The sequence below is a fragment of the Platichthys flesus genome, chromosome 20, assembly GCF_949316205.1.
Source record: "Platichthys flesus chromosome 20, fPlaFle2.1, whole genome shotgun sequence".
NCBI classification, from domain to species: Eukaryota; Metazoa; Chordata; class Actinopteri; order Pleuronectiformes; family Pleuronectidae; genus Platichthys; species Platichthys flesus.
In genome coordinates this window covers 9,506,338-9,531,355 of record NC_084964.1, presented here as the reverse complement: position 1 = coordinate 9,531,355, position 25,018 = coordinate 9,506,338, and the positions used below count along the sequence as shown (strand labels likewise).

The 25,018-nt window shown below is 43.8% G+C and overlaps 2 protein-coding genes across 2 annotated transcripts in view; one reads left to right on the top strand and one right to left on the bottom strand.

The window, feature by feature from the left end:
* The window catches only part of LOC133931819 (cytohesin-3-like), a 28,618-nt gene extending 15,126 nt beyond the window's left edge, over positions 1-13,492 (top strand). The window contains exons 6-13 of the mRNA XM_062378767.1: positions 837-917; positions 1,019-1,131; positions 3,577-3,725; positions 3,878-3,989; positions 8,314-8,390; positions 10,138-10,209; positions 10,500-10,654; positions 11,751-13,492. Of these exons, the coding sequence (XP_062234751.1) occupies positions 837-917; positions 1,019-1,131; positions 3,577-3,725; positions 3,878-3,989; positions 8,314-8,390; positions 10,138-10,209; positions 10,500-10,654; positions 11,751-11,823 (832 nt within the window). The 3' untranslated portion in view covers positions 11,824-13,492. The remainder of the gene's footprint in view (positions 1-836; positions 918-1,018; positions 1,132-3,576; positions 3,726-3,877; positions 3,990-8,313; positions 8,391-10,137; positions 10,210-10,499; positions 10,655-11,750) is intronic.
* Positions 13,493-13,791: 299 nt separating this feature from the next.
* Positions 13,792-24,461, bottom strand: usp42 (ubiquitin specific peptidase 42). Its single transcript, XM_062378761.1, has 18 exons — positions 24,334-24,461; positions 23,184-23,432; positions 22,293-22,499; positions 22,020-22,130; positions 21,706-21,805; positions 20,995-21,062; positions 20,819-20,889; positions 20,608-20,690; positions 20,405-20,516; positions 20,151-20,291; positions 19,731-19,831; positions 19,391-19,556; positions 18,614-19,279; positions 18,436-18,518; positions 16,460-17,527; positions 15,855-16,144; positions 15,703-15,768; positions 13,792-14,940 (listed from the first exon to the last, which is right to left on the bottom strand). The coding sequence occupies exons 2-17, from the start codon at positions 23,422-23,424 to the stop codon at positions 15,731-15,733; spliced, it is 3,546 nt and encodes a 1,181-aa protein (XP_062234745.1). The 5' UTR covers positions 23,425-23,432; positions 24,334-24,461; the 3' UTR covers positions 13,792-14,940; positions 15,703-15,730.
* Between the last annotated feature and the right edge of the window lie 557 nt (positions 24,462-25,018).

Below are 25,018 nucleotides of genomic sequence, written 5' to 3'. Positions count from 1 at the left end.
TGTTTGTGCCATGCTTACACTCACTGTTATCACAGACACCGATATACAGTATATATAGTATATATATATATATACTACATATATATATATTTATTTAACGGCATATTTTATTTCACCTTTACGAATGGCAGGCCAATTTTAATAACTTGTATAATCCTCAGAAGAAATAATGTGTTTCATTACGCTCAGTCATAAACACTCGGAGGAGATGTAAAAAAAACAAAGTCATCCTCCAGATAACAAAAGATGTTATTGCAATGCTAGTTTGTTGTTGTCCCTTGAAAAGCAGCATTCTCTGCACTCTCCTCAGCGTTTCCACACAAAACATAAAAGCCTGAGAAGTCCTGTTTTAATTTGAACAGCACACAATGCAAAGAAGCTACAGGATCACGGAGCTTGACGAAACACCAACATGATCAGAGCAGCAGTTTCTGTGGAGCCCGAGAGCGGCTGTTGATTCTTCCGCCTAAACCCCCTCTGATACCTAAACAAACCTCGGAGGAAAACAGAGCGGCTGTGGTTTTGTTTTAAGTTGTTCTATCCATCAGACACACACAGTTTGTGTGGAGAAACATCCAGCGCTGGCCAGCTGTTTAAATTGCTTCCAGACCCGCTCAGCATAAGGTATGAATCAGGCCAGAATCATGCTGGAGAAAAAGAGGAATTCAGGTTGAGAAAAGCTTTCAGGGGGGGGAATATGTTTTTCTTCTGGGTTCACGTTGTGTTCGGGGGATCCTGAATAGTTTCATTTTTCTTGGAAATTCTTAAAACAAAATTGCTGAACAGAAAAACAGTAATGGAAAAATGATGTTCCCGTCTTTCTTTTTGTCCACCAGAGATGACTTCAACCTCAAAGTGCTGGCGGCCTTTGTGGAGCTGCACGAGTTTGCCGACCTCAACCTGGTCCAAGCTCTACGGTCAGTGGAGGGACGAACCCAAATGAAACGTTTACAGCAGTGACACCATGTGAAACCCTGACACCCCCCCCCCCCCCCCCCCTTCTACTTGTTGTTTTTAGGCAGTTTCTGTGGAGTTTCCGTTTGCCGGGCGAAGCCCAGAAGATCGACCGAATGATGGAGGCGTTTGCCTCTCGGTACTGTCAGTGCAACCCCGGGGTCTTCCAGTCAACAGGTCAGACACACAGCACGCTGTTGTTAATGCTTCATGTACCATGAACTCTTCCATCAGCACCACTCCTGCTGCACCTAATGAAATGATTTGGAGCTGGAGGTTTTTTATAATACATTTTTTTCCAAAGAAAAGTCAATGTTGACATCAGGCTGATAACATTTGCATTATCTCTATCTCTAGGAGTGGCAGAACCTGCAAATATCAACCATTAACCCCTTACTCCTTTTTTTAGCTTCTTTAACGAACTTATGCATTTTTCCATAATTCATCATCATAATTCATTATTTTACAAAACTATTTAACCTTTTCTATCCCTTATTTTTAGATATTATAGCTATTTATATATTTAAGCTACTTTTAACGTGTTCCCATGACCTTAAACTAACATGTTAATAATCCAAATTCAATAGCTATTAACTATATTTTCCACTATACAGTGAGTCCGCTACTTTGTGCTGCTCTCGGAACGTTTGATGAGAATTATTATTGGTTATTGGTACATATTCCTGATCGGGATCTGGGCCCGAGCTGTCCTCTATATTCACATGAGCAATGTGTGTCAGTGCGCCGAAAAACACTCCGGCCTAATATTCCAGCAGAAACACGGCCTGAGGGTCCATAAAGGGATCCACTGAGTGATGGCCTGTTGCGTCTCAGTTATTAAACCATAAGAGTCACTGTAACTAAGGTTCAATGAGGATTAACCAGATTACAATTCCCAGTTCAGTGCACGAGTCCAGAGTAAACAAGCACCAACAAACAAGGGACATCCATAATTCAGGAGGACTCACCCTGCCTAAGTGATCGGCGTCTCGTGTTAAACAAACCCTGCGACTACAACAGACAGTGAATGATTCAAGAGGCTCGGACCAAACTATTGTTTGCACAGGATTCTTGAGGGCGTGTGTGTGTTTCTGTGGAGGCTCCACTTTAGTAGTGAGGGGTTGAGCAAATTCCGATGCTATGAAATAACTGCTATTTTTACTTATTATAGCAATATTAGATTTAGTATATCCAGCATTGAGAGCCTTTAGATTTTTTTCTTTATACTGATTCTGGGTTTGTCACCGTTTCCCACATAGTTCATGTTCCTTAGAACTACAGCAGATCCAAATCAGACTTTATCAAAGTGCCCCCTTTCCTAAGTGATCCCATAATGCATCAAGCACAATCTGCACATAGGCAGGGGTGTGTGTATGTGTGTGTGTGTGTGTGTGTGTGTGTGTGTGTGTGTGTGTGTGTGTGTGTGTGTGTGTGTGTGTGTGTGTGTGGCAGTAACCGCACAATGAGCCCATAAAAACCATAAAATAATCGCGGATCTTTAATTACAAAGGTCATGAAAGCTCAGTTTCCGCCCCGCGCTTCATCATGACCATTAAATGTTGGAGTACACAGACATCCCTCTAACAGATACCCCCCCACCTCTTGGCCCATGGTACACTCTTTCTTTCTTTTCTTTTTTTAATAAAGAGTGTGTGTGAGCCGCCACACAATAAGCAGCGCGGGACAGCCAGGCCTAAAGTGTGTCAGTGTGAGGAGACAGACAGAGTGGAATGAATGATTCATTTACAGGCAGTCACTGGCCCGTGTGAGTCTGAACATTAACACACAGTAGAGAGACTGCAGCGCTGCACCCCCACCCCTCACACACACACACACACAATTTTGAAATGATATTAGGGTTTGGGTCAGGTTTGCTGGGCTTTCTTGGTTTTTCACTCACTGGCCTTGGGTCGGGTTCAGGCACAAAAAAAACGAACGCCAGCCTGGGTCGGGCTTGTTTAGTTTTCTGTTGGACGGGTGCTGACACAAATTTGTGGCCCAAACTGGACACAAAATGCTAAATAAGTTCTAATCCAACGCCTAATAGACAGCAAATGCTCAAATAAAACCTGAATTGAAAAATAGTCTGGAGTTATCTTATCCTCTATATTTGAATGTGTACAAAATATCATGTAAGAAGACGGTGTTATTATGAAAGAATACAGTAACTAACTCAAATGGCTTTTGAGTGGCTTATGAAACCACATTCAATTTCACTGATTCATTTCCAGATTTGTATTTGGAGCTTCACCAAATTACACGCACGCATAAATACGAGTCCCCTAAATATGCCTGATTTTTCTCTCATCATGTTTCAAGATATGTACTCAGAGAAATTAAGGGGAATGTTCAAACGATCAAAGGATGTTAAAGAAAGTGAAAATAATTCCTGGAGTGGCACCAACATTTTATTGGCTCCTTCTTTAATCCTGCTAACAAACAAACAGAACACAGTCCAAAACATGACCTCCTTGGTAATTATGAATGTCACTGTGATTTGCCCTATTTTCATATTGGTGTCTGTTTCAGCCTTTTTCATTGTTACTGTTATTACCTGTACTCGGCATACAGATATATTGAGATACACTTTGACCCCTTTATTTCCCCTCCTGCCGCTCTCAGATACCTGCTACGTGTTGTCGTTTGCGATCATCATGCTGAACACCAGCCTACACAACCCCAACGTCCGAGACAAGCCCCCTGTGGAGCGCTTCATCTCCATGAACAGAGGCATTAATGAAGGAGGAGATCTGCCGGAAGAGCTTCTCAGGGTGAGGATTTGCCCCATAATGAGTGTGTGTGTGTGTGTGTGTGTGTGTGTGAGAGACTGATCTCTGTGACCGCTCTGTTATACCAACTCCATACGAATGAGGCTTTTCCTTCCCTGTACCCCCAATTGATTAATGCCCCCCCCCGTCTGCAGAACCTTTACGACAGCATCAAAAACGAGCCCTTCAAAATCCCAGAGGATGATGGGAACGACCTGACGCACACATTCTTCAACCCTGACAGAGAAGGATGGCTCCTAAAGCTCGGTACGTGAACTCATAGCTGTCAAAGGAACCTTGATTGTGTGGATTCGAGTCGGGATCGCCCCGACATCACTGTGATCGGTACATGCTTCATTTCCCTGTGGGTTGTTGTGTATGTGACTTGTTAATGAGGAGCTTGAAGGTGGCCATGTTGGAGGTGGATTGGGCAACAACAAATAGATTGGACCCAGTATCCTACCTTATTACTAACATCTATTGATATATGCTGACAGAAATCGCGAGCTGAAGCTAACTTCACCCATAAAAAATTCATATTTAGCTTTTAAACATGCTTTAGTTACACCAGAGCCAGCCAAGTAGGGCACTGCAGACATCCCTCTCCCTAGCCACGCTCTCCACTTCTCCCAGGGCATCCCGAGGTGTTACCTGGCCAGATGGGATATGTAGTTCCTCCCACGGGTTCTGGGTCTGCCTCCTGTTGGGCGTCCACGGTAAACCTCCCAGCAGAAGGCTCCCAGGAGGCATCCTTATTAGATGCCCGAACCATCGCAGCTCTCCCTTTTTCGAACGTGCAAGAGCAGCAACTCCAAGCTCCCTCCGAATATCTGAACTCCTCACCCTATCTGTAAGGCTGAGCCAAGCCACCTGATAATAGCATTATTGTAGAAACAACAAAAATGTATTTCAATGCATGAAATCTATCCATCAATCTCTGTTCAAGAGGTGTTCGAATATCGCAACATTATCAGTTGGCATTGAGTTTAAAGAGTTTGAAGGGAACTTTCAAAATAAGATCCTTAATAAGACACTGGGGGGTGAAAACACCACACTCGGCTCGAGACACATCCTGGCACGTTGTGTTCGTTTCCCCTGCGTGAACGTGCTACACACTCAGACAACTGCCGGCCGATCAGCGAGCCAACAAGTCATTCAACTGTGCTCGCTCTTCTCGTGCGATAAATCCATTCACCGTGCCACGAACAGGAACATTTGGAAAACACCTCCTGCACCAGACTCTCAGCTTTTATCAGCTCGTGATTTCTGCGCATGTCTGCTCAGAAACCGTCCACCTCCATGACGGCACCAGATCTGTGACCCAACTGCAATGAGACTCTTCTCTCTTCGTCCTCCATCACATGACCTCTCCTCTTTCTTTCCTCTCATAATGCCTCTCTATTGTCTTGCTCCTTTCGACTTCAACGTCTCTCTCTCCGCCTCTCTCGTGGTGATTTTTTGTGCTCGCTGTCTTATTCTGTTTTTCTTTTCTTTTGCACCTCACTCGCTCTCTAACCTTTCGCCCTTTCCACTCTGTGTTTTGTTCTTTCGCTCTGTTCTGTCGCGGCTGTTCCTCCTTAAATCTCTGTGTCAGGAGGTAGGTGCACTCCTTCCTCCTCTGTCCACCTGGTTCATCTCAAACCGGCATTGGCTGCCATTAACCCTGCAGCACACCAGGCTCCTGAACATGCTGGCCGCCTCATCTAAGTCTTATCAGAGCTGTTACTGGTTAAATAGGTTACTGCAATGTGAAGTGATGGGTTATTTTATTGGAAAGCGAGGTGAGTTGAAGGTCAGCCATCTCTCACATTCTGCATGAGGACGGGCTGCATTCCTCTTTTGGCTCTGGAGGAGGCTGGGTGACGCTCAGGGCTCGTCTCAGTCGGTACTCAGGCAGAACGCCAATTTATCACAAGAAGAAGCCTCGGCATAAAAGATAATGATGCAACTCATCAAACCTCTCTGCCGTTTGCTTTTTTTTTACCCTTTGGAACAGTTGGAGACTCTTAGGTTAATTAAGCCACTTATTTGGAAACAAAGATTTGCACAGATTCTGAAGCACTCGATGTGAGATAGTCTTTGCAGAGCTCCGTCATGGTTCATCTTTCATCTACTTTAGAGGGGCTTTCAAGTTCACTTCCACTTCTTCCACTAAAGGAATAGCCTGACACTATTGGGGAGCAGTAATGGCATCCACCTTTATATAGAGGCTATGCCAGGGAAACAGCTAAATCTATCATTACCATTATATAGTTTATGCTGCTTCTGTATATTAAGTTATCCTAAGCTAAGCTCACCCACAATGTGACTTCAGAATTGTACTGAATCTACCCTTTCAGCTACCAAAAAAAAAACATATTTCCCAATATGCTGTACTTTTTACCATCTACTTGACAACCCTAAAAGTATTTACTAGTTTTCTACATGTAGTAGTAACAAGGATCGCTCTGACGAAGGTGACTTCCCCCTCCTTGTAGATTCTCTGAAAGTTCCCATTGGTCGGCTGAACAGGCCAGGTCATGCTGTGTACCATTAGAGGCCGCCCTGTGCGACATGCAGCTCCTGTATTTGCCAGAACATGCAGTCATGCTCGAGCTTCGGTCCGCTTGAGTGTGCGCCGTGGGAATGCGTACGGACCGCTGGGTCACCGGTCGTGCCGCGAAATAAAAGAGACCTTGGCCCCTTTTCCATTTGTGTCCCTCTGTCCCTGCCTTACGGGCTTCCATACCTCACACTGCTGCTTCACCGAGCCCCTCTCTCTTTCTATTTTGCTCTCGGTTCCACTAACTGCACTTTCGAGATCCTTCTAGAGTCTGCTCCCCCCCCCCCCCCCCACTCCATAACTGAATTCCATGTTAATTTTAGCTCCATGCAGCTGCACTGCTGAGGCTGTGAAGCTCACATAACACCTTCACCGAGATTGAGCCTGCCGCTATGCCTGAATACATCATCATCCAGCATGATAATAAAATCCAATCACTTAGATGCTCGTGGAATGTTTCTTAGAGAGCCTACATTTGCGGAGGGGGGTCACAAAGACACAGCGCCTTGACAGATATTGACACCAAATCAAAATGTACCATCTCAGCAACATTTATATTAAAAACATGGACAGTCAGTGTAACATATACTGGCTGTTATGCCTATCAGGCCTTTGCAGGGATTAACACACTCATAGATATCAGTTCCCCCAAAAATAGCTGATTTTCTTTCAACAAGATCCAGGAATTATTTCCTTTAAAATCGTCAAAATTGTCAAAAAATTACACAATGTTTAATAAAATAATAAATTAAATACTCGATCCGTCCCTTTGACCAGATCTGCACCAACATTTCATGGCTTCTTTTTTGGCCCATGTCCGTCCACCAATGTTCTGTTCTGTCATTTTTGCGTAATCCTGCTGAAACACCAAAAAAACGACCAACCAATGATAAGGAGTGAAAACACAACCTCCTTGTTAAAAATAAACAAATATTCCCTCACACTTGTGCATAGTTTTGAACCTTCTCACATCTATTTTCCCTCCCTACATAACAACCAAATGAATGATCAATCTGCATTAGAAGCAAACATGGAACTTCATTTGGTAGAAATCCATTATAAATATCAGGATTAATATATGAAATTTGGCTAAAGGGGATTAAGAGCTCTCCAGGCCACCTTCTGACTGACTGTAGAAGAATAAGACGAACATACCGTACTTACCAAACGAGAGGAAACTAGGTTTCGAGGGCTCTCTTCAGGTCGGCGGGTGGAAATGCTGTGGCTGCATCTTAACTTAAACATCTCTCATGAATAATATACTGTAAATACTGGATTTGACCCTCGGTAGCAGTATAGAATACAAATCTGGGTCAGGTGAGTCATTACATATTGATTACATCAGTAACGGCTGCTGTCTGCGCCTTCTGTAAAGTCAGCAAACGTGTTATTATGCTGCACGTGACGCAGGCTGTACATCAGCCACATTATGCTGTTGTGATTACATAGGTTTATTGCATCACCGATGGTGTAATACGGAGAGAATCCACTAATCCCAATAATCCACTTTTGTCTGCTGAGGGAGGCAGATGGAGAGTTTTTGTCTCTTGTAATGAAACTCTCTTCAGACCACATTCAGATATTCAACTGTAGAATAATGGGTTCAGACAGGGAGTGATTTGAACTCCCTGTGTAAGAGCTGTTCTTCTTTACGTACAAGCGTCGGTTCGACACTTTTCTCAAACCAGGCTCATAAAATCTGTTCCTCTCGCCGGCCACCCCAGTCGAATGCAGTTAGTGGCCATAGGTGGCGTGCACATGTCCGGCCCTCCTCCTGGAAGGTAACACAGGGTTCAACTGTTTTCACTAGCCCCCCCCCCCCCCCCCCCCAACTCCCCCACCAACACACCCTCCCTCCTTGCGCTTTAGCTCTGGGGACGGGGAGAGGTTAGCGGAGGGAGTATCCAACCTCTGCCTGGGCCTAATAAAGCAGACGGATGATGATCAGAAGCAGATGTGGCGCGTGGTCTCCCGCAGGTTGGCCTGCCGGTGCACAAACCCCGACACCTCTTCGGTTTGAAATCTAACGCGGTGTGTTTCTGTCCACAGGCGGCCGTGTGAAGACGTGGAAGAGGAGGTGGTTCATTCTGACTGACAACTGCCTCTACTACTTTGAATACACGACAGTGAGTAGGCCGATCTGTGTTTGTGTGTCTCGGAACCGTGGATTGTTAATTATTTAATGATTCAATTATTTTTCTTAGTTTTCTCATCTTGAGTTAGATGAGGAGATTGATGATTGTAAGCTCAACATGAAGCTCCATCAAATATTAAGCTTAGTTTAACACCAAGGATAGAAACATCTTATCTTTCGGTGAAACCATAAAAGCCAAAAAAAAAAAAAAAATTCCTTTCGGAATCTCAATTATAATTTCAAATGTAAAAATATTTACAATGCTGAGTGTGTAAAACATATGTGTAAATACATTAAGTAAAGATAGATAATGTGAAAAACTACGATAAGCAAAGGAGACACATAAAATAAATCCAACAGTTGTAATTATTGTCTCAGACACACACACACACACACACACACACACACACACACACACAGAGCGACAGACAAAGGTCTTTGCCTTTCAGCTCTGCTCTTTAACAGATGTTGCCCCTTTGACTTAAATAAACCTCCCTTCAGCAATTAACATGAGGCATCATGGGAAACATCTGCAGTGTCTACGGCACACATCTGCCCCCCCCCCCGCTACGCTGCAAACCAAGTGCCTCCCCCAACCCGCTGTGAGGTTCACCCCCACGCTTCACCCCCCGGAACCCAGCGGCATCCCTAATGCTGAGAACGCATACCCTCCCCCCAACACAGACACACACACGCCAATCCGTCAGCACGCACACATACACGCTGCGGTGGTGCACACACTCAAATGGCACGCACACGGCCAGCTGTGAGGGGTTGTCCACAAGCATTTCCTCCCCCTGCTGTGCCCCCTCATTAGTAGGAGGATGACAAGCGGGACACAGGGCTGTTCCTCAAGGTCTCCCCCCCAATAGATACACAAACACACACACACACACACTTCACATCTGGACCCACAAGCACAATAGCAGTCGCTTGAGGATGCCGAGGGTAGGGTTACGTCTCCCTCGGGTGCTGTCCCTTACTTGACCAGGATGAATAAAAACCTCCAATGTGCTTCAATCACCACCGTGACTTTTTAAAACTTTGTCTCAACAGAATGTAAAGATAATAGTCAAAACACTTAAACAATTAAAGGAGCTACATGTACTGCAAAAGAAGTTGATCTTGGCTTGTCTGTGAGCAACAGTCATGCTCCACCAGCCACATGTAGACAAGAGAGTGTGTAGGAGGATCTTTCACGATTACCCTTTAATAGCATTAGAGTGGAGGTTGGGTGATCGGATTGCAGGCGGATAGAGTTTGACCACAAGAATGTGCAGGTGTGAATGCACCCGAGATCCATTTAGCAGGATTTCGGGTCCAGTCAGTCAAAACCCCAATATTCAGGGACGCACAGTGATCACAAAAGCACAAATGAAATTATGTCAATCCATATATAACAACTACGCGGTTAGAAATAGTATGAATAACATATGAATAATAACAGCAGCCTGCCGCCACTAGCCATAGAACACAAGAAGCAGTCCTCTCCTCGGTCCTCAGCTCGGGACGCTCTTCAAGCCATCCGAGATGGAGAGAAGATGAGAGCAGGTGTCTGCTTTCAAGTTGGTTTGATGAAAGTAGACACGAGAGGAGGACGTGACGTGAGCGGGTACCGAGCGATCAGGTCTCAGGTCCGACGTGTCCTGGTCTTCATGTTAGTCGGTTGGTTAGGAGACATGTGTGTTTTGTGTGAGAGATGTGTTGATGCTACGGTCTGTCTTTGTATGTGTCTCCAGGATAAAGAGCCTCGTGGGATTATTCCTCTGGAGAACCTCAGTATCAGAGAGGTGGACGAGCCTAGGAAGACTGTAAGGAGCCACTGTTAAATTCCCTAGATCAGCATTTTCCTTTTCTTCTGCACCAAGTTGTGCACAATCACGAATATCAGCCTCCTGTACATGCCACTAATCAATGAAAATGCTGAAGAATCTAGAAAGTAAAAAAAAGTTTCCTAGAGCATGGTAAACTGTCCTGTAGTTTTTGCACAATCCAGCTAAAAAACACACAGATGAAAACAAAACCTCCTTGTTACAGCCTATATTTTCTCTGAGATGTTATTTGTCTTTGATCACACATATTTCTCTTGATCTCCTCCCAGAACTGCTTTGAGCTCTACAACCCAAACCACAAAGGTCAGGTGATCAAGGCCTGCAAGACGGAGGCGGACGGGCGGGTCGTGGAGGGCAACCACGTGGTGTACAGGATATCGGCCCCCACGCCGGAGGAGAAGGAGGAGTGGATCAAATCCATCAAGTAAGAGGCGGCGCGTTAGTGTGGATCCATTTACACTGAGGCGGCACTTAGCCAACACTGGGCCGCTCCCATGTGGGACGTTCTCATGTCTGACCTTGACTGCGAGAACGCAGCACGCAAACACATAGAGCTGTGAGCTTAAACACACACACGGCCACACACACATGCGCACACACACACACGCTGGTGACTAAATGTGACTGTTTCTCACACTCGCACACAGATAACACTCCGAGGTGAGTTCTGCTCTGCTGGATAAGCTCACTTCCCTTTGATTAGCGCTTAGCAAAGTAAAACACACACAAGCACACACATCTCAGGCGCTGCTGTGCCTCGCTGAGCTCTCAGTGTGTTCTGGCAGACTCCACACCCGATTCGTCAGATCCGAACGCAGCCCTATTTAAACAGGAGAGTGGAGGTGCAGTGGTAAATTGGGCCCAGTGGGTAATTGATCAGCTCAGTGGTTATCATCCACTCGGCTGCAGCTCCACTGGCAAATATGATCAATATCTGAGCGGGAAAAAAATCATATTACACAGTCCTCCCATGCTCTAATGATATTGAAAAAAACACTTAGCATTGACAGATGTGTATCCATTAAATGAAAGTGATGGTTTTTCCAGCGGAGTAACTGTAATCTTGGCGGCCTGGCGTCCAGCTAAAGGGAAAGAGGAGAGAGGTGCTCGCGGTTCTCGTGTGGTAGATTTCCAGTCGGCTGTCCCTCTCGTGACACATCGCGTGTGGGACGGGTTTCACACTCAGGCGTCCGAGTGCCTTTAGTGTAAATGCACAAGTGTGAGCCCACAGAGATTTCTCTTAGACCCTGTTCAGACCTGATTCTGACACCCCTCCTGAGTGATCCCCTCACGACGGGTCAGCGTGAAGCCAAACTGGTCCTGAGATCCGATCACTAGACCACATACTGAGGTGGTCTGGGATGTGAAGGACTCAGCTGACGTCCCTGACTTTCACAAATTAACCAAGCGTGTTTTTACCCTTCCCTGTGTCCATACGTTGATTTGTTGGTGACCACTGCCACAATATTAACACTGGTGGACAGTTCAGTGACGTGCTCCTTCCTCTCCTCTTCCCACAGAGCGAGCATCAGCAGGGATCCTTTCTACGACATGCTGGCCACCAGGAAGAAGAGGATAGCGAATAAGAAATGATGTCCGCCCGTGCTCCACATCCTCCTCGTCTTCATCACTGCCCTCTCTGTGACCAGGACCCAGGAGACACAGGTGGGAGATGGGGTCAAGCTTGTCTGGGAGCCGTGGATCATCTGCACGTCAGATCAGAGCCGAGGCGAAGGTGTAGCTGGAGAATAAAGGACCAGCAGGATCTTCACCAAGCTGGATGTTCATTGAGGACCACAGTTCACAGGCGGAGCAGCCACGGCTGGAGTCGTAGGACATTTTTGGGTAATGTGTCTGTGGCACTGCCTCTCTCTGCTGGACCTGTGGGGAACTACATCTAGTGCACAACAAATGCACGGGCAGGATGTAAAACCTAAATCCCTCCGGTCTCTCCACCTGGTGAGGTCGGTCACCTCCAGACGCCAACATTTCGTTTTCCGTGAACTACTGAAAGCCTGGAGTTTTTAAATCAGCTGGTCTGATTGTTGTGTATCTGTAAATGCAACTTACTGATTTAACCAAGAAAATGACAGCCAGGGTCATATTCTTCTGTAATTAAGCGTACGCCACCTTATTCCCTCTTTGAAAACGAAGATGCAAACGATTGAGGGGAAATAGCACCACACACAAACTTAGAGGAATGACCCTTTCAAGTGGCCACTGTTGCATCGTATATATAAGTTCTGTACCGTTACATATTGAAGATGCATCCCTCTGTTCATTTCTTTTGTATTTATTTGCTTATTGTTTTTAACAAAAGAGGCAGCCCCAGACTCATTACATTATGCATGTATAATATATAATGTACATATCGTTTTTTTTTCTTTCTTTGTTGTATTTATGTAGCATGTCAGACATAACAGCCCTAGCCTGTACCCGTTCACCTTTTAGTTCAACAGTTTATAGTAGTGGAAGTGGCACCTTGTACGGAGCAGTGAAGTCTCCTCACACTGTGTTTTTACTGAAGAGATCAGATAATGTGATGATTCATGAGAAAAACTCACATTACAGAGAGAAACCTAATGGTGTTTCCCACCTATCTTATTTCAAGAGTGTGTTCTTTCAGTTTGTGAGCGGGGGCCTATTTCTCAGATTTTGTAATGCGCTCATTTAAAACCCTGCACTTATACTCAAACATTCCCTTCCTTCGAGCTTCAGCTCTTGCTCCTGTTCTCTCGGATTTCTAGTCTGTCCCAACTAACACAATGACAGCTGGGGTGGGGAGAAGAAAATATAACGGCACCTATTCTTTTTTTTATAGTTGCTAGTCACCGTTTAGAAAACAAAGGTAACTTGACATCCTTGATTTTGCCGCTCCATGTTGACAAGAGGTCTGCTGGCCTCCCTCTCATTGAAGGGCGGGACAATTTCACTCATAGTAACTACTATTACATCCAAGCACAAGCAGGGAGCTATTTGATTGTGAGCGTATAGTTTTGACAGAGCATTACAAAATCTGACCATGAAATCAATAGGTCCTGCTCTCAAATATGAAACTCTTGAAATAAGATGGGAGAAAAAAAAAAAACACTTGCAGGACATGCTAAGTTAAAAAAACAAAAACGTGCAGAACGTGAATGCTGACTGGAATCCCAAGGTCCATCACACAGACCCACATTGTTTTGGTGCAGGTTCCCGGTTTGCTCTTGGGTAAACCGCTCATGTGAAGACGTTGTATTAAAAACACATGCTGATCAGTGAACAGTGTCTGTGTGAATTCAGTGAGAAGAGCTCGACTCTTTGGTATTTTACACCTGAGCAAGGTCTTTGCTCCCCGAACAGCTAGAAAAGTGTGTTTAACAACATCCGAATAAAGAGCGCCATCACTTTCAGTCCTCGTTTATACATCTTGATTCGACCGGTTGCCCTTCAAGAGGCTGAATAACAATCAGTCTATTCTGTGTGATACAAGAGCTTTCTAACAAACCCTGGCAACTCTTCTCACTAAAGATGTATCATTCATTTCAATGAAGCTTGTAAACGTCAAAGACCAAGAACAAATTACAATTGCAAACATAAACAAATGTATTTTAAGGCGTTTACCTTATACAATGTATAAATTCTGACATGCTAAAACTAAAAAGGTATAACAGCAGTTTTTCAAACGTCTGTCCAAAGTTGAAAAACACAACATAACAAAACGAAAAAAAAAAAAAAAAAAAAATCAATCCATACACCAAAGAACATGGTCAAAATTAACAAGTGTTTTTCTACAAACAAAAGCAAAACAATCAAAACATCTACTGCTAATCCTGATACAGGATCTTTTTGTGCATATAAAATAACTGATAGTACAGTTCAAAATTTAATTCACAGTATCCTTTTATGACGCTAGAAGACACAAACTTTATTTTTCATTAAAAAGCAAAAACACATGGTCCACAGCGGTGATAAATGTTTGATGCTTTCTTTCTGATCATTTAAAGAAAGAGCGAGTGAGAGAGTTGTGAGATAGGCGAGACAAAACTCCTCATCTTGTGAAAAAAGTAAAAAAATTACAGAGTGAATCTTAGGCTTCAGAGCAAAATGGAAACGGTAAAATAAAAAAAGGAGAAAAACGTAATAGCAGGAAAATGTCCTCAAGTCTGTCCAGGGTTAAAGTGGAGGTATCAGTCAGCGAAGCCTTGTTCCCACCACACTGCTCGTCCGCTTCGTTCGTGAAAATCTCCCTCCTGCAGTTTGTCTCGCTCCCAGTGGGATGGATTTTAAAAACTCAGAAGCTCTGTAGATATAGTGACATCTTGAACTTTCATTCAATATGATGCCTTGACAGTTTGACTCTTAGGCAACTTCCCTTTTGTTCCATTCTTATCTGAAGCGGCTGGATAATCCGTAATGGGATGTTTAACAAGTTTTTCGAGTCCTGAGTTCCACTGAGCAGCAGTTGAGATGTTTTAAGCTCCAGGCTTTGTGTTCATATGAGTATATATTAATATTTTCATCATAAATGTTCAAGAAGGTGACCGTCATTTTTTTTGCCCATAGTTAAAGAGAATTACGGCAAATAGTTAACGCCTTAAAAAAGATTTTCGGAATATTTTATAACACTTAACTTTTGGTAAAAATACAAATTATTCCCAACGAAGAAGAAGCACCATGTCAAAAGGTTGTTGATGTCATTCATCTGCTGTTTAAATGTTGTTGATGTGCCTGAAATGAAAAAGAACAGACCATGTCAAAACTGGTAGGCAGAACTACGAGCTAAAACATGTGGAGATACTGGGCTACTACCAGCATCAGAAAATAACTTCTTCAATATCTTTGCTGCTCCAAAACACCAGTGGTGCTGGACTGCCACTGGCAAGTACTGTTTTTAGCGCGGTGAAGAAGTGATTTCCTTTAGTGTAGCGTTGTCAGCAATTTGGCAACATTTCACACGGGATAGTCCAACAGCTAAAACTTCCACTTCAACACTTCAGTCTGGATGGATTGTACTTGTGTCATTACAAAAGAGCAGGAGTTCATCCAGGCGAAGGGAATTCGACTTTTTTAAAACTGCATCCAAGCAACAAGATAAATTTAACAAGGAGCCTTGCAACCCATTTGTCGAGTTCATCACCGTGTATTTAGACAGGATTTATTTATTTGTGTTATTTTTCAGTTACGACTGTTTATGGTCCCTATAGAAATTATTTGTATGTAGTTCGTCATTTTCAGTCTCAGTATTTATCTATATATATATATATGTATATACAGTCTTTAACATGAGCCAGGACATGCAAGAAGGATAGCAATCAATTAGAAATTAAAATACATATATTTTTGGAAATGCAATGGTATCAGATCGGTTCTCTTTATCAGCCAATACCAAAAGTCCAGGTATTGGAATCAGTATCGAAAAGGGATACAGTTTATTAGCATTGACAGTAATAGAGCAAACAGTGATGATGAGTAAAAAGGATGCCCACTCACAGAGTCAGTGTTTGATGCCACTGGAGAATCAGTGGGAGTTGCCATTGGTTCGACTGTAACCGTTTCCTAGAAAACAGAATGAATGCTTTAGACTGACACACAGCATTTAATTCAGCTATAGTATGGTTTGTATGTGAGAGCACATGTAATACCTGTGTGTCCATTGAGATGGCAGTGAGTTGAACCAGTGGTGGCTGAAATGGGCTTGGGGGGTAGATGGTCAATGCGAGGATCAGCATCTGGTGGAAAACCATTGATGCAAGTACGGTCCTCGATGTGACAGAACTTCCGCTTGCGGCTTTCAGGTTCCAAGCTGCTTCTGTTCTTGTGCCTCTGTGCGGTGCCTGGGCTATGCTGCTTGGACCCGTCATCCCGTTGCCGCCTGTTTTTCTTCTTCTTCTTTTTTATTTCAGCAATTCTGTCTGAATCCACGTCAGAATTTCTAGGATATAGTGGAAAACACATGATTAGTCTTAATCCACAATTAACTGAGATCTAAGGTTTGTCTGAAGGGCTTTAATTATTGATTAACCATGTGAAACATTTATTAAAATATCAAGAAAAAGGGCCATTGCAACAACAGTCTGAGGCGACATCTTCAAATGTCTTGTTCTCTTGACTAAAAGGCCAAAACTCAAAAATAAGGAGGTCACATTTATATGATAAAGAAAAGCAGCAAACTTTACATTTGAGAAGCTGAACACAGAATGGTAACCTTTTTTTCTCCTTGTAAAGATGGATCAATAGTATCGCTCACCCGCTCTCTCTGTGTTGGTCTTTGTCCTTTGACTTATGTTTCTTCTTGCTCTTTTTGTGTTTTTTAGAGTGAAAGGCCTCAGGGCTGTCGTCTCTCTCCTTGCTCAGATTATTAGCAGCCCTCTTGTGATTTTGATCGTCTGTGTTTGGAGCTGATCTCGACTTTGTCGATGTATCTGACACTGTGGCAGGAAAGGAAGTCTCTTCTTTTGAAGAGTAAGAGTTCCTCTCCCTGCCATTGCTCTTTTCCTTTGTTACCCGGGATTCTCGACTCTCCTGCGGCCACCTCCAGCGACTACGAGACTCTTTGCGGTTGGAGTGACCGTTCCCCCTCCGCTCAAAGTCCCAATCATCTCTGGATCGGTGGCGGTGGTAATGGTGAGAAGTCCTGTCGCGGTAGCTCTCCCTGGGGTGGTGGACAGTTCGCTCATAGCGGCGCTCAGAGTCCCAGTCTCTGTAATGTCGATCGTGAGGAGACAAACGATCACTGTGCAAGCGATGATTGTGGCGGTGATCTCGGTAGTCCCGTCTGTGCCGATGACGATCACCGTCACTCTCCCGATCTGGGCTCCGGTCCCTGTAGTTTCTCTCTCTGCTCCAGTCAGAGTGCAGCCTGTCTCTGTCTCGGGAATATTGTCCATTGCTGCCACTAGAACTGGGCTTTGACTGTTGCTGCTCCTTGGCTTCCGTTCTTCCTTCCATCCCTGCCGACGGCCTGTTTTTCTGTGGTAGATTCTTGGATTCATCCCCACTTATGCCAACTTTCTGTGGAGCATCAGATGTCCCACTGGTGCTCTCGGAGCGATCTGCCAGGGTGGATAAGGTTGCTGGGCTGCCATGATGTGCTGAGAGGGAAGCAGATTCTCCAGATGCAACCGAATGGGTCTTTGTAGCAGTAGCTGAAGGTGGAATGCTAACAGTGGAGGGTGCTGTATTGTGAGGCAGCAGTTCAGACACATATTTAGCCCTTTTCTGAGGAGAGGGGAGGTGCTGGCTTTCACTGGCATCAGGATGGATGCTCCGAGAAGAACAGGTCTTTGATGACGAGGCTGAATTATAAGCCACTTTGCTGGGGAAGACAAACAGACAAGAAGATTAGATATGCTCCATACCAAACTTTAAAGGGGACATATTATGCCCATTTTACCACAGTTGATATGGTTCCTTGGGGTCTTAATGAAATGTCTGTAACATATTTTGGTCAAAATACGACAAGGATAATTTAAAACAGCACCCTTTTTAGCCTGTCTAAAACAGCCCTCCTCAGATTGACCTATTTGTAGTGCCCCTCCTCCCTCCTCCACGAGATACAAGCGTCCAGATTTTTAGCTATCCATTACCTCTGTAAAAATATGGCTACCTGGAGAGGAAGATGCAATCTTGCAACCATATCGTTTTGAACCAGAGTCAGGTGGGCCGAATCCTGGCTGCGAGAGCCCCAGCGCAGCCCAGCAATGGGAGCTGGAGCTGGCGCACCAGCAGCATCCTTCCACACTGTTGAGTCAACATTTGGAGGTGTCCCTGGGGGCCTCGGCCTCGACGATCGGCATGTTTATGCGGCCACTTAGATGTCTGGCGGGTAGCAGCAGCGAGCTAACGCTATCTTGCAGCAACTTATATCGAATTCTACGGGGAGCCGGTGAGATGATGGTGGGGGGTGGTCCAAGGCAATGTAGCGAGGCTCCCTACATGGGCAAGGTTTGACAATGACGTATTTTTGGGTCGTAATCCCATTCGACGCACTCTACCGTATCGTTTCTGACATAGAGGAACAACAACAAGCCGTGTGAGTTGTTTTTTCAGAGTTTTGGGGTTGGGAGACATGCCAGATACCCAAATTAACGTATAGAAGCACTAAAAAAGTTGAATTTTCATACTATGTCCCCTTTAAGGATAATTACAATTAGAACATAATAATTCACTAAATAAAATAAATAAATAAAATGTGTCTTGCTGACGATCAGAATGCCACATTACCTTGTTGGACAATGGTCAGCATCTAAACCATTAGCAGCAATGGTAGCCAACGAGGACAAAGATCCATGATCACTGCCAGAGATCTGAAGGACATAAAAATAGAACAATTTTAAATAAAAAAAACTGTTCAACACAAATAATGAACATAAAGCAATAGAAATAACACAAAGCATTTTACCTTGTCAGAGGTGTTGTGCCCATTCATTTTGGGTGGTCCATAATGGTGTCTGATTTGGCATGATTTAGAAACGCCATTCATTAACCCGTTACCATTATGGTGCATTTCTGACTCTCCGTTTGTGGCTTGAGGAGATTTCTCAAAGACGCCTCCTGTTCCGTTGTTTCTGTTGAGGTGAGACTTAGCTAAGCAGCCATTATCCAGAGCGCCACAGTTCTCCTGGTCTGATTCCTCAGAGGACTCCTGGCCGTACGGCACCAGGAGCGATGCTCCATTACCTTGAGTGTGGTGATCGCCGTTACTGCAAGACATGCCGTTAACGTGGTGAAGCTGACGTGGAATGATCCGAACATCTGAGTGGACGTCTGAGGTAGACTGTGAGGGGGATAGAGAGCTGGAGGAGGAGCTGCTGGCAGAGGAAGGCTGGCTGCAAGAGGATGAGGAGGAGTAGGATGGGCGGTTCTGCTTGCTTTGTCTAATCAAAAATGAAAGCTTCTGACGTTTGTCATGGTCTGGGATCATTGTGGGCCGGCTGATTGAGTGGGAGATGGAGGAAGAGGAAGAGGCCAGTCCATGGTTAGGTTTTCCAACACTACTGCTGGTGCTGGGCTTGGAGCTTTTGGGAGAGTCCCTCAGAGATCCATTCCCATTGACGTAGAGAGTGCTCTGAGAAGGAAACATGAGGTTCACAAGAAAATATTAGTTAGAACACCAACTAGAAACTGAAACATGATAAATTAGATCACAAATAGTTCAACATTAGCACGTGTGCAGTACCTTGGTCATGTGTGGGGGCAGCTTGGGACCTATAAAGCCAATGTTGTTGTGAGGGACGGGGTTTTTGATGCGCGGTTTCACCACCGGGCGTGGTGACGACTGACCAGGGATTCCAGGGTTGTGGTTCATGTGACTGTAGTCTACTGTTTTTTTCCCATCACTGGACCTGATGAAACCGAAAGGAAGACACATTAGCAATGAGTTACATCTACATGAATGTTCCATGTTCATTTTTTTTTTCAGACCATCTTCTCATCAAAATGGATAAATAACTAGAATGGCAATCAGTAGCGAAAACAAATACAATCAAATAAATTACAGACTATTATGGTTTACTCACTTTATGTAGAACATGACATAGGCCTGCTGGTTGAGAACAGTGCTGATGTCGCACACGGACACAGAGGCGTCATTCATCTCATACCACTGACCATTGCTCGCCTGTGAACAGATTCATCCTTGTTATCCAAATGTTTACTCAGTCTCTGGAAATGATTTTTAAAAGGTGAGAAATCTGAGTACAAATATCATCATATACAAATGTGTTTTAAGACATATTTCCATAGAATATTATTCATAAATGTTTCCAAGTTTTGTCTTTTTAGTCTTTTCTCAGTTCAGTCTATTTAGTGGGGATTTGCATTTATCTCTGCTACATTTAGTTGTTGAACAAGTGTTGAGGAGTTACACGTGTAGATGAACACTTGGCAACAGCAGTGTTTTGATAGAGTAGAACAGTGATGTGTAGCATTGCCCATACCTTAATATAGCAGAGGTAGTGTCCAGCGTGACAGCTGTATCCAGAGTGGACCAGCACAGCGTACAGGCCGTAGAGTTGGGACTCTCCTTGAGTCTGAGACATGAACGGCCGCATGTCCAGGTACTCTGGATATTTGACATCCTATCGGACACAGAGCAACCGCTTAATATCAAACCACAAATCAAATTCTCCCTTTACTGCTTAGTGGAGCCACACTATGACTGCAGCATGACTCTATATTTGTGAATGTGTACCTTTGTAATTTTGCCTCCACTGAAATTTGCAAAGCGTTTGAGTGAGAGGGTGAGCACGGTGGCGTTGCGATGGATACTAAATCTCTTCGAGGCTGTGACCGTTTTTTTGCACCTTAGGGGGACAAATGTTGAGTGGTTAGTTGACAAACTGACATAAATAAATAAAAACACTGGTTATTTTTTTTAATCATCTCACAACTTACTTGGTGCATTTGTAGGCGTTTTCTCCATCCAGCTGCTCCGGCTTAACAAACTGCTCCAGAGCTTTTGACACGCTTGAAGCCATCTGCGTGGAGAGACAAAACTATTTTGAGAGTCTTGAACTATTATAATAGACCAAATCTGAATTTACATTTTGTCACACATTTGCAGAAAATCAGACTCACAAGTGACTTGAGAATTTTGAGGAATTACCTTAATTTCCAGAGTGATATCTAAAAAGGGGTCAAATGTATCCGAAACTGCGTTGCAGTTTAAACACTTAACTGGAAAATAAAAAAAGACAAGACAGGGAATATTGTCAGAGAAGAAATAAAAAACATGAATAAAAAGTAAAAATCATGAAAATAAATGTAACACTTATGTCTTACCTCTGGACCTTAGGTACCCGCCAAAAACTTGATGGATGAAAGAAGTGGCCTGTGTCTGCCTGTCCAATCTGTCACAGAAATATATATTAGATATTATATTACAAAACAAATCAATGTTTTCAGTCTATACTGAAACAGAGAAAAGTCAAATTTGTAGTATTTTCCAGTGACAAGTTTCAAAATATTACAGCCCAAAAAAGCAGGAGAGTTATAGGACAGGAATTAGACTCAAGAGTGATCAGTGGAGAGGCCAGCTACTAATACCGAATGAGAACTGACTTGATACTTCTCATTGTTAAAATGATTATTTAAGAGTCTCCTGAAAACCACAATGGCCAGTAGTGCATCTATTAAACATACTCTGCTCTTAAATTTAAGTTTAAGTGCATGGAGGCTTCATATTGGTATAAAACATATTTGGCAACATTGCTCAGCACTGATTTCCTATATTTCAGCAGTAAAAAAAGAATACTTTGGATAATTTACATGGACTTTTTATGCATGATTTTTCTAGGATGAATTCTAAAATGCTCAGTGGAATGACAAAATGTCTAGATAAAAATTGTCCTTCTCATTTCACTTGCCTGACTTAAGATGTGATTACCTGTAAATCTAATAAGAAAAATATGAATATATTGGGACAACCTTTGAAAGTAAACATGATTGCGTCTCATACCTTTCATGTATAAAACAGCTTCGGCTCCAACTTACTTGGTTCCAGGTAAGCAGGACTTTTGCATAGCATCCACTGTGTACCGCAGGAATTCATGGGCATCCTCTTGTCTTCCAATGTTGAAGTGCTTTGCTATCCCTGTGCGGGGAAAAAACACAACGGAGGAGGATATGTAAGCTTGGTAAATACCAACAAATACTTTAACAGCAGATAATTAAATTTATACTCCAACTAGATCTATTCCCTCCAAAATGAAAAGGTAAACAGCAGCACAGCGCCTCCTGTCATTCATTTTAGGTAAATGTTTTGTATAAGGGCACAACTTCAGCATTCTAGCTTTACAAATACTTACTATGGAGCTCATTAAGCACTCCAACGGGCTTGATGACATTCCCAGAGTTGGAAAAGACCTCAATGATGTGGTTTTCCATGGAACACATCATACAGAACCCCGGCACGTGACCTGATGCAAGGAAAGATTCACAAAAACACTGATAAGTAAAACATTATTCAGACATGAAAAAAGCTTACAGACGGTGCTAAACTTATATGCATTGTATCACCGTACAAATACACAAATACATGGGTGCAAAGACCCACCATGAAACAATGAACACTAGCTCACATGTTTTAGAGTGCTCGCCTGTCAGCAAGAAGTTAGCAAATGGAGGCGTGTAGGTGAGACACTGTAGCGCTGAGTTGAGGAAGCATGTGTTCCCCATGTTCTTAAGTCCGGCACCGATACGGTGAACCTGGGTCCACTTCAGATTGAGGCGGTCTGGAGGGAAGAGGACCTTCTGCGGCAACTCAATGCCGTCACCATTGCTGATCACTGTACAAACAGAGGGACATTATTGCTTATATCAGATTTAATGTATTTACCAGATCGAGGACAAATACATATATATATATATATATATATATATATATATATATATATATATATATATAAATGCTACAATGCCCATTTAAGTATAATCTGACACCTTAAAGACATTGCTGATAATCTAAAATGTGATTCTTTCTAACACTGTAAAACAAGCTGAGGGAAAAAAGAACATAAAGAGTTTGCAATTTCGACCTGAACAAGTCAGATTACTGCTCTTTATATCAAAAACACAATTTTTTCATGAGCTCAAACGATTGATCATGCTCCAGCTTCAAAACTGGCTTTGTTACATAACTGGATAAATGAAGGTAGAGTGGAAGCAACAACTTCACACCCACAAAACAAGTTGTGCCACACTCCCATACAGAAACAGAATCAACAGAAAGTTGACCAAGCACAGCAATTATTTCCAGATAATAATTCTCAACCATCCTGTAGGGGTAGGTCACTTAAAACATCACAGCAAATTCAGCAGAGGGAAATAGATACGTTGTATTTTGTGTAACAAATTTATTTCCTTCAGACATTTCTGATGTTATTTTTTTTTCTAACCTTTTGCATCATTTCTAATATGAGTGGCAAAATCTTGACATTTGTCTCAAGTACAAGCTTAACTATTGCTCCTACCTTGCTCCTTGGGCCGGTCCACAGATGAGAGAGAACTATTGTAGTAGGCAGCTCCAGGTGTCGGGCCCAGGCAGCCTCCTGGAGCCTTCAGCCGAGGAGAGTCACTTGGCATGGTGGGACCCATCGCCCAGCTGCTGGAACAGCTGCCGTCCATCCCCGCGTCTCCTCTGGTGAAGGGAGATCGGTTACACCCGACTGACTCGTGGTCAGACTTTTCTGAAGATCTGTCAACTATGGTCATTGTTCATGCTGTATGAGAAGAAAAACACAAGTGTGCAGCTTAATTATCTTGTTCTTAATGGGATGTATTAAATGGAACACAATTTATTTATTAACTAGGGTTGTCAAAAAAAAGTCCCAGATTAAACAAATGCTTGCCTTTGTTACAACCAAGAAACACATACGTATGTATTGGTTTAAGATAAAATCCGAGTGTGAACGGATGTAAACGGGGAAACACAACTTTAACGTACAGCGCGCGCGCTCCCGTGGACGGTCATCAGTTTCTGGCAGACGGTCACTTTCTGGCACGACACCTGCAGCCTGGCTCACATTGGCTAACAGACGGCTGCTAGGCCTGTAGCACGCATCACATCGAAACTTCAATAAAACACGCGCTAAAGCTCCATTAAACCCGGCGTGAGAGACGCAGCTCTGCCCACAAGCCCGTACCTCTCGTCGAAGACTGGAACTGAACGACTGAGGGCGAGCGAGCCGCGGGAGAAGCCGCCGACACCATGGAAACGGCGACACGTAACGAAGAAGCTAACGTTACGTGCGGTGGCGGCACTCGTGTGTTACTATTGATGCTAACGCCGCTAGCTGCCGCTGCTACACGATGGACGCTCTCTGACATGGCGGGGAGCGGCACAGCCATTTTCTCTACGCGTCCGAGCGCGCAGTTCCGCCTCCCCATTCGAAGTGGCTGCAGTTCGGACGTTGGAGGACCGGGTAACATGACGAGTAGCTTAGCTATTAAAGGAGGGGCTCGGTACCGGCGGCTGTGTGCGCCCACTGCGCTGCTCTCTCCGACATGACAGAGGGACCGGTGTACGGCTACTACAGCGAATCTGTGCGGCTCAGGCTCGACCAAATGATCCGGCTGCACGGTGTAACTGCCCCCGGGTCGTGAACGCAACAACACACTCACCTGGAATCTCTTACGAACACGTTAATAGCGCCTGTAAATCCATTCCTCATTTCCAGCGGGTGTCCGGCGGTGAACAATGACGTAGCTTATTGCCCCACGGGTACATCCGGGCACACGGGATGAAACAAGGCGTGTGATTGGCTGCTTCGGTGATTTCTCGGCGAGGAACGTGTTTCGGGAAGATCCGTCGCATGTACACACCTCCGACCGTGGTACATGATGTTCAGCCCACAATCCTACTCTGTATATACAGCCACGATACAGAGTCGGGACAGAAACGTCACGACTAACACATCGCTGCAGCAGTGCCTGTCATCTTTGCATTATTTGAACAACCGACATTTTATACCAGTTTTAGGACTTTCCCGCTTAGAAATCTAACCTACTATTCCAAACATTGAAATCATGTTAGTTGACTCCTATCGTTACTGTCATAATTTTCTAAATTTTTCTACATTAGAAATGTTACAGAGAATATTCTGAAATTTAATATTAAAAAAATATAAAAGTCTACTCCTGTGCTGCTCTCAAAATGCGATTCTAAACAATAACATCATTATTATTGTTTTGTCAGATATTTTACGCAATGTTTCCAGTGTCCTTGCCACAATATGTGCATTATTTTATAGCTGGTGGCCCTAATTTCCTGGCTATAACCAGACAACCCGATTGACCTGAAAGCACA

Coding starts and splice junctions, on each gene's coding strand:
- usp42 (XM_062378761.1), bottom strand. CDS start 23,424: ATGACCATAGTTGACAGATCTTCAGAAAAGTCTGACCACGAGTCAGTC. Junction 20,890..20,994: donor CGGGTACCTAAGGTCCAGAG/GTAAGACATAAG, acceptor TTTATTTTCCAG/TTAAGTGTTTAAACTGCAAC. Junction 17,528..18,435: donor GCTGACCATTGTCCAACAAG/GTAATGTGGCAT, acceptor TGTCTTCCCCAG/CAAAGTGGCTTATAATTCAG.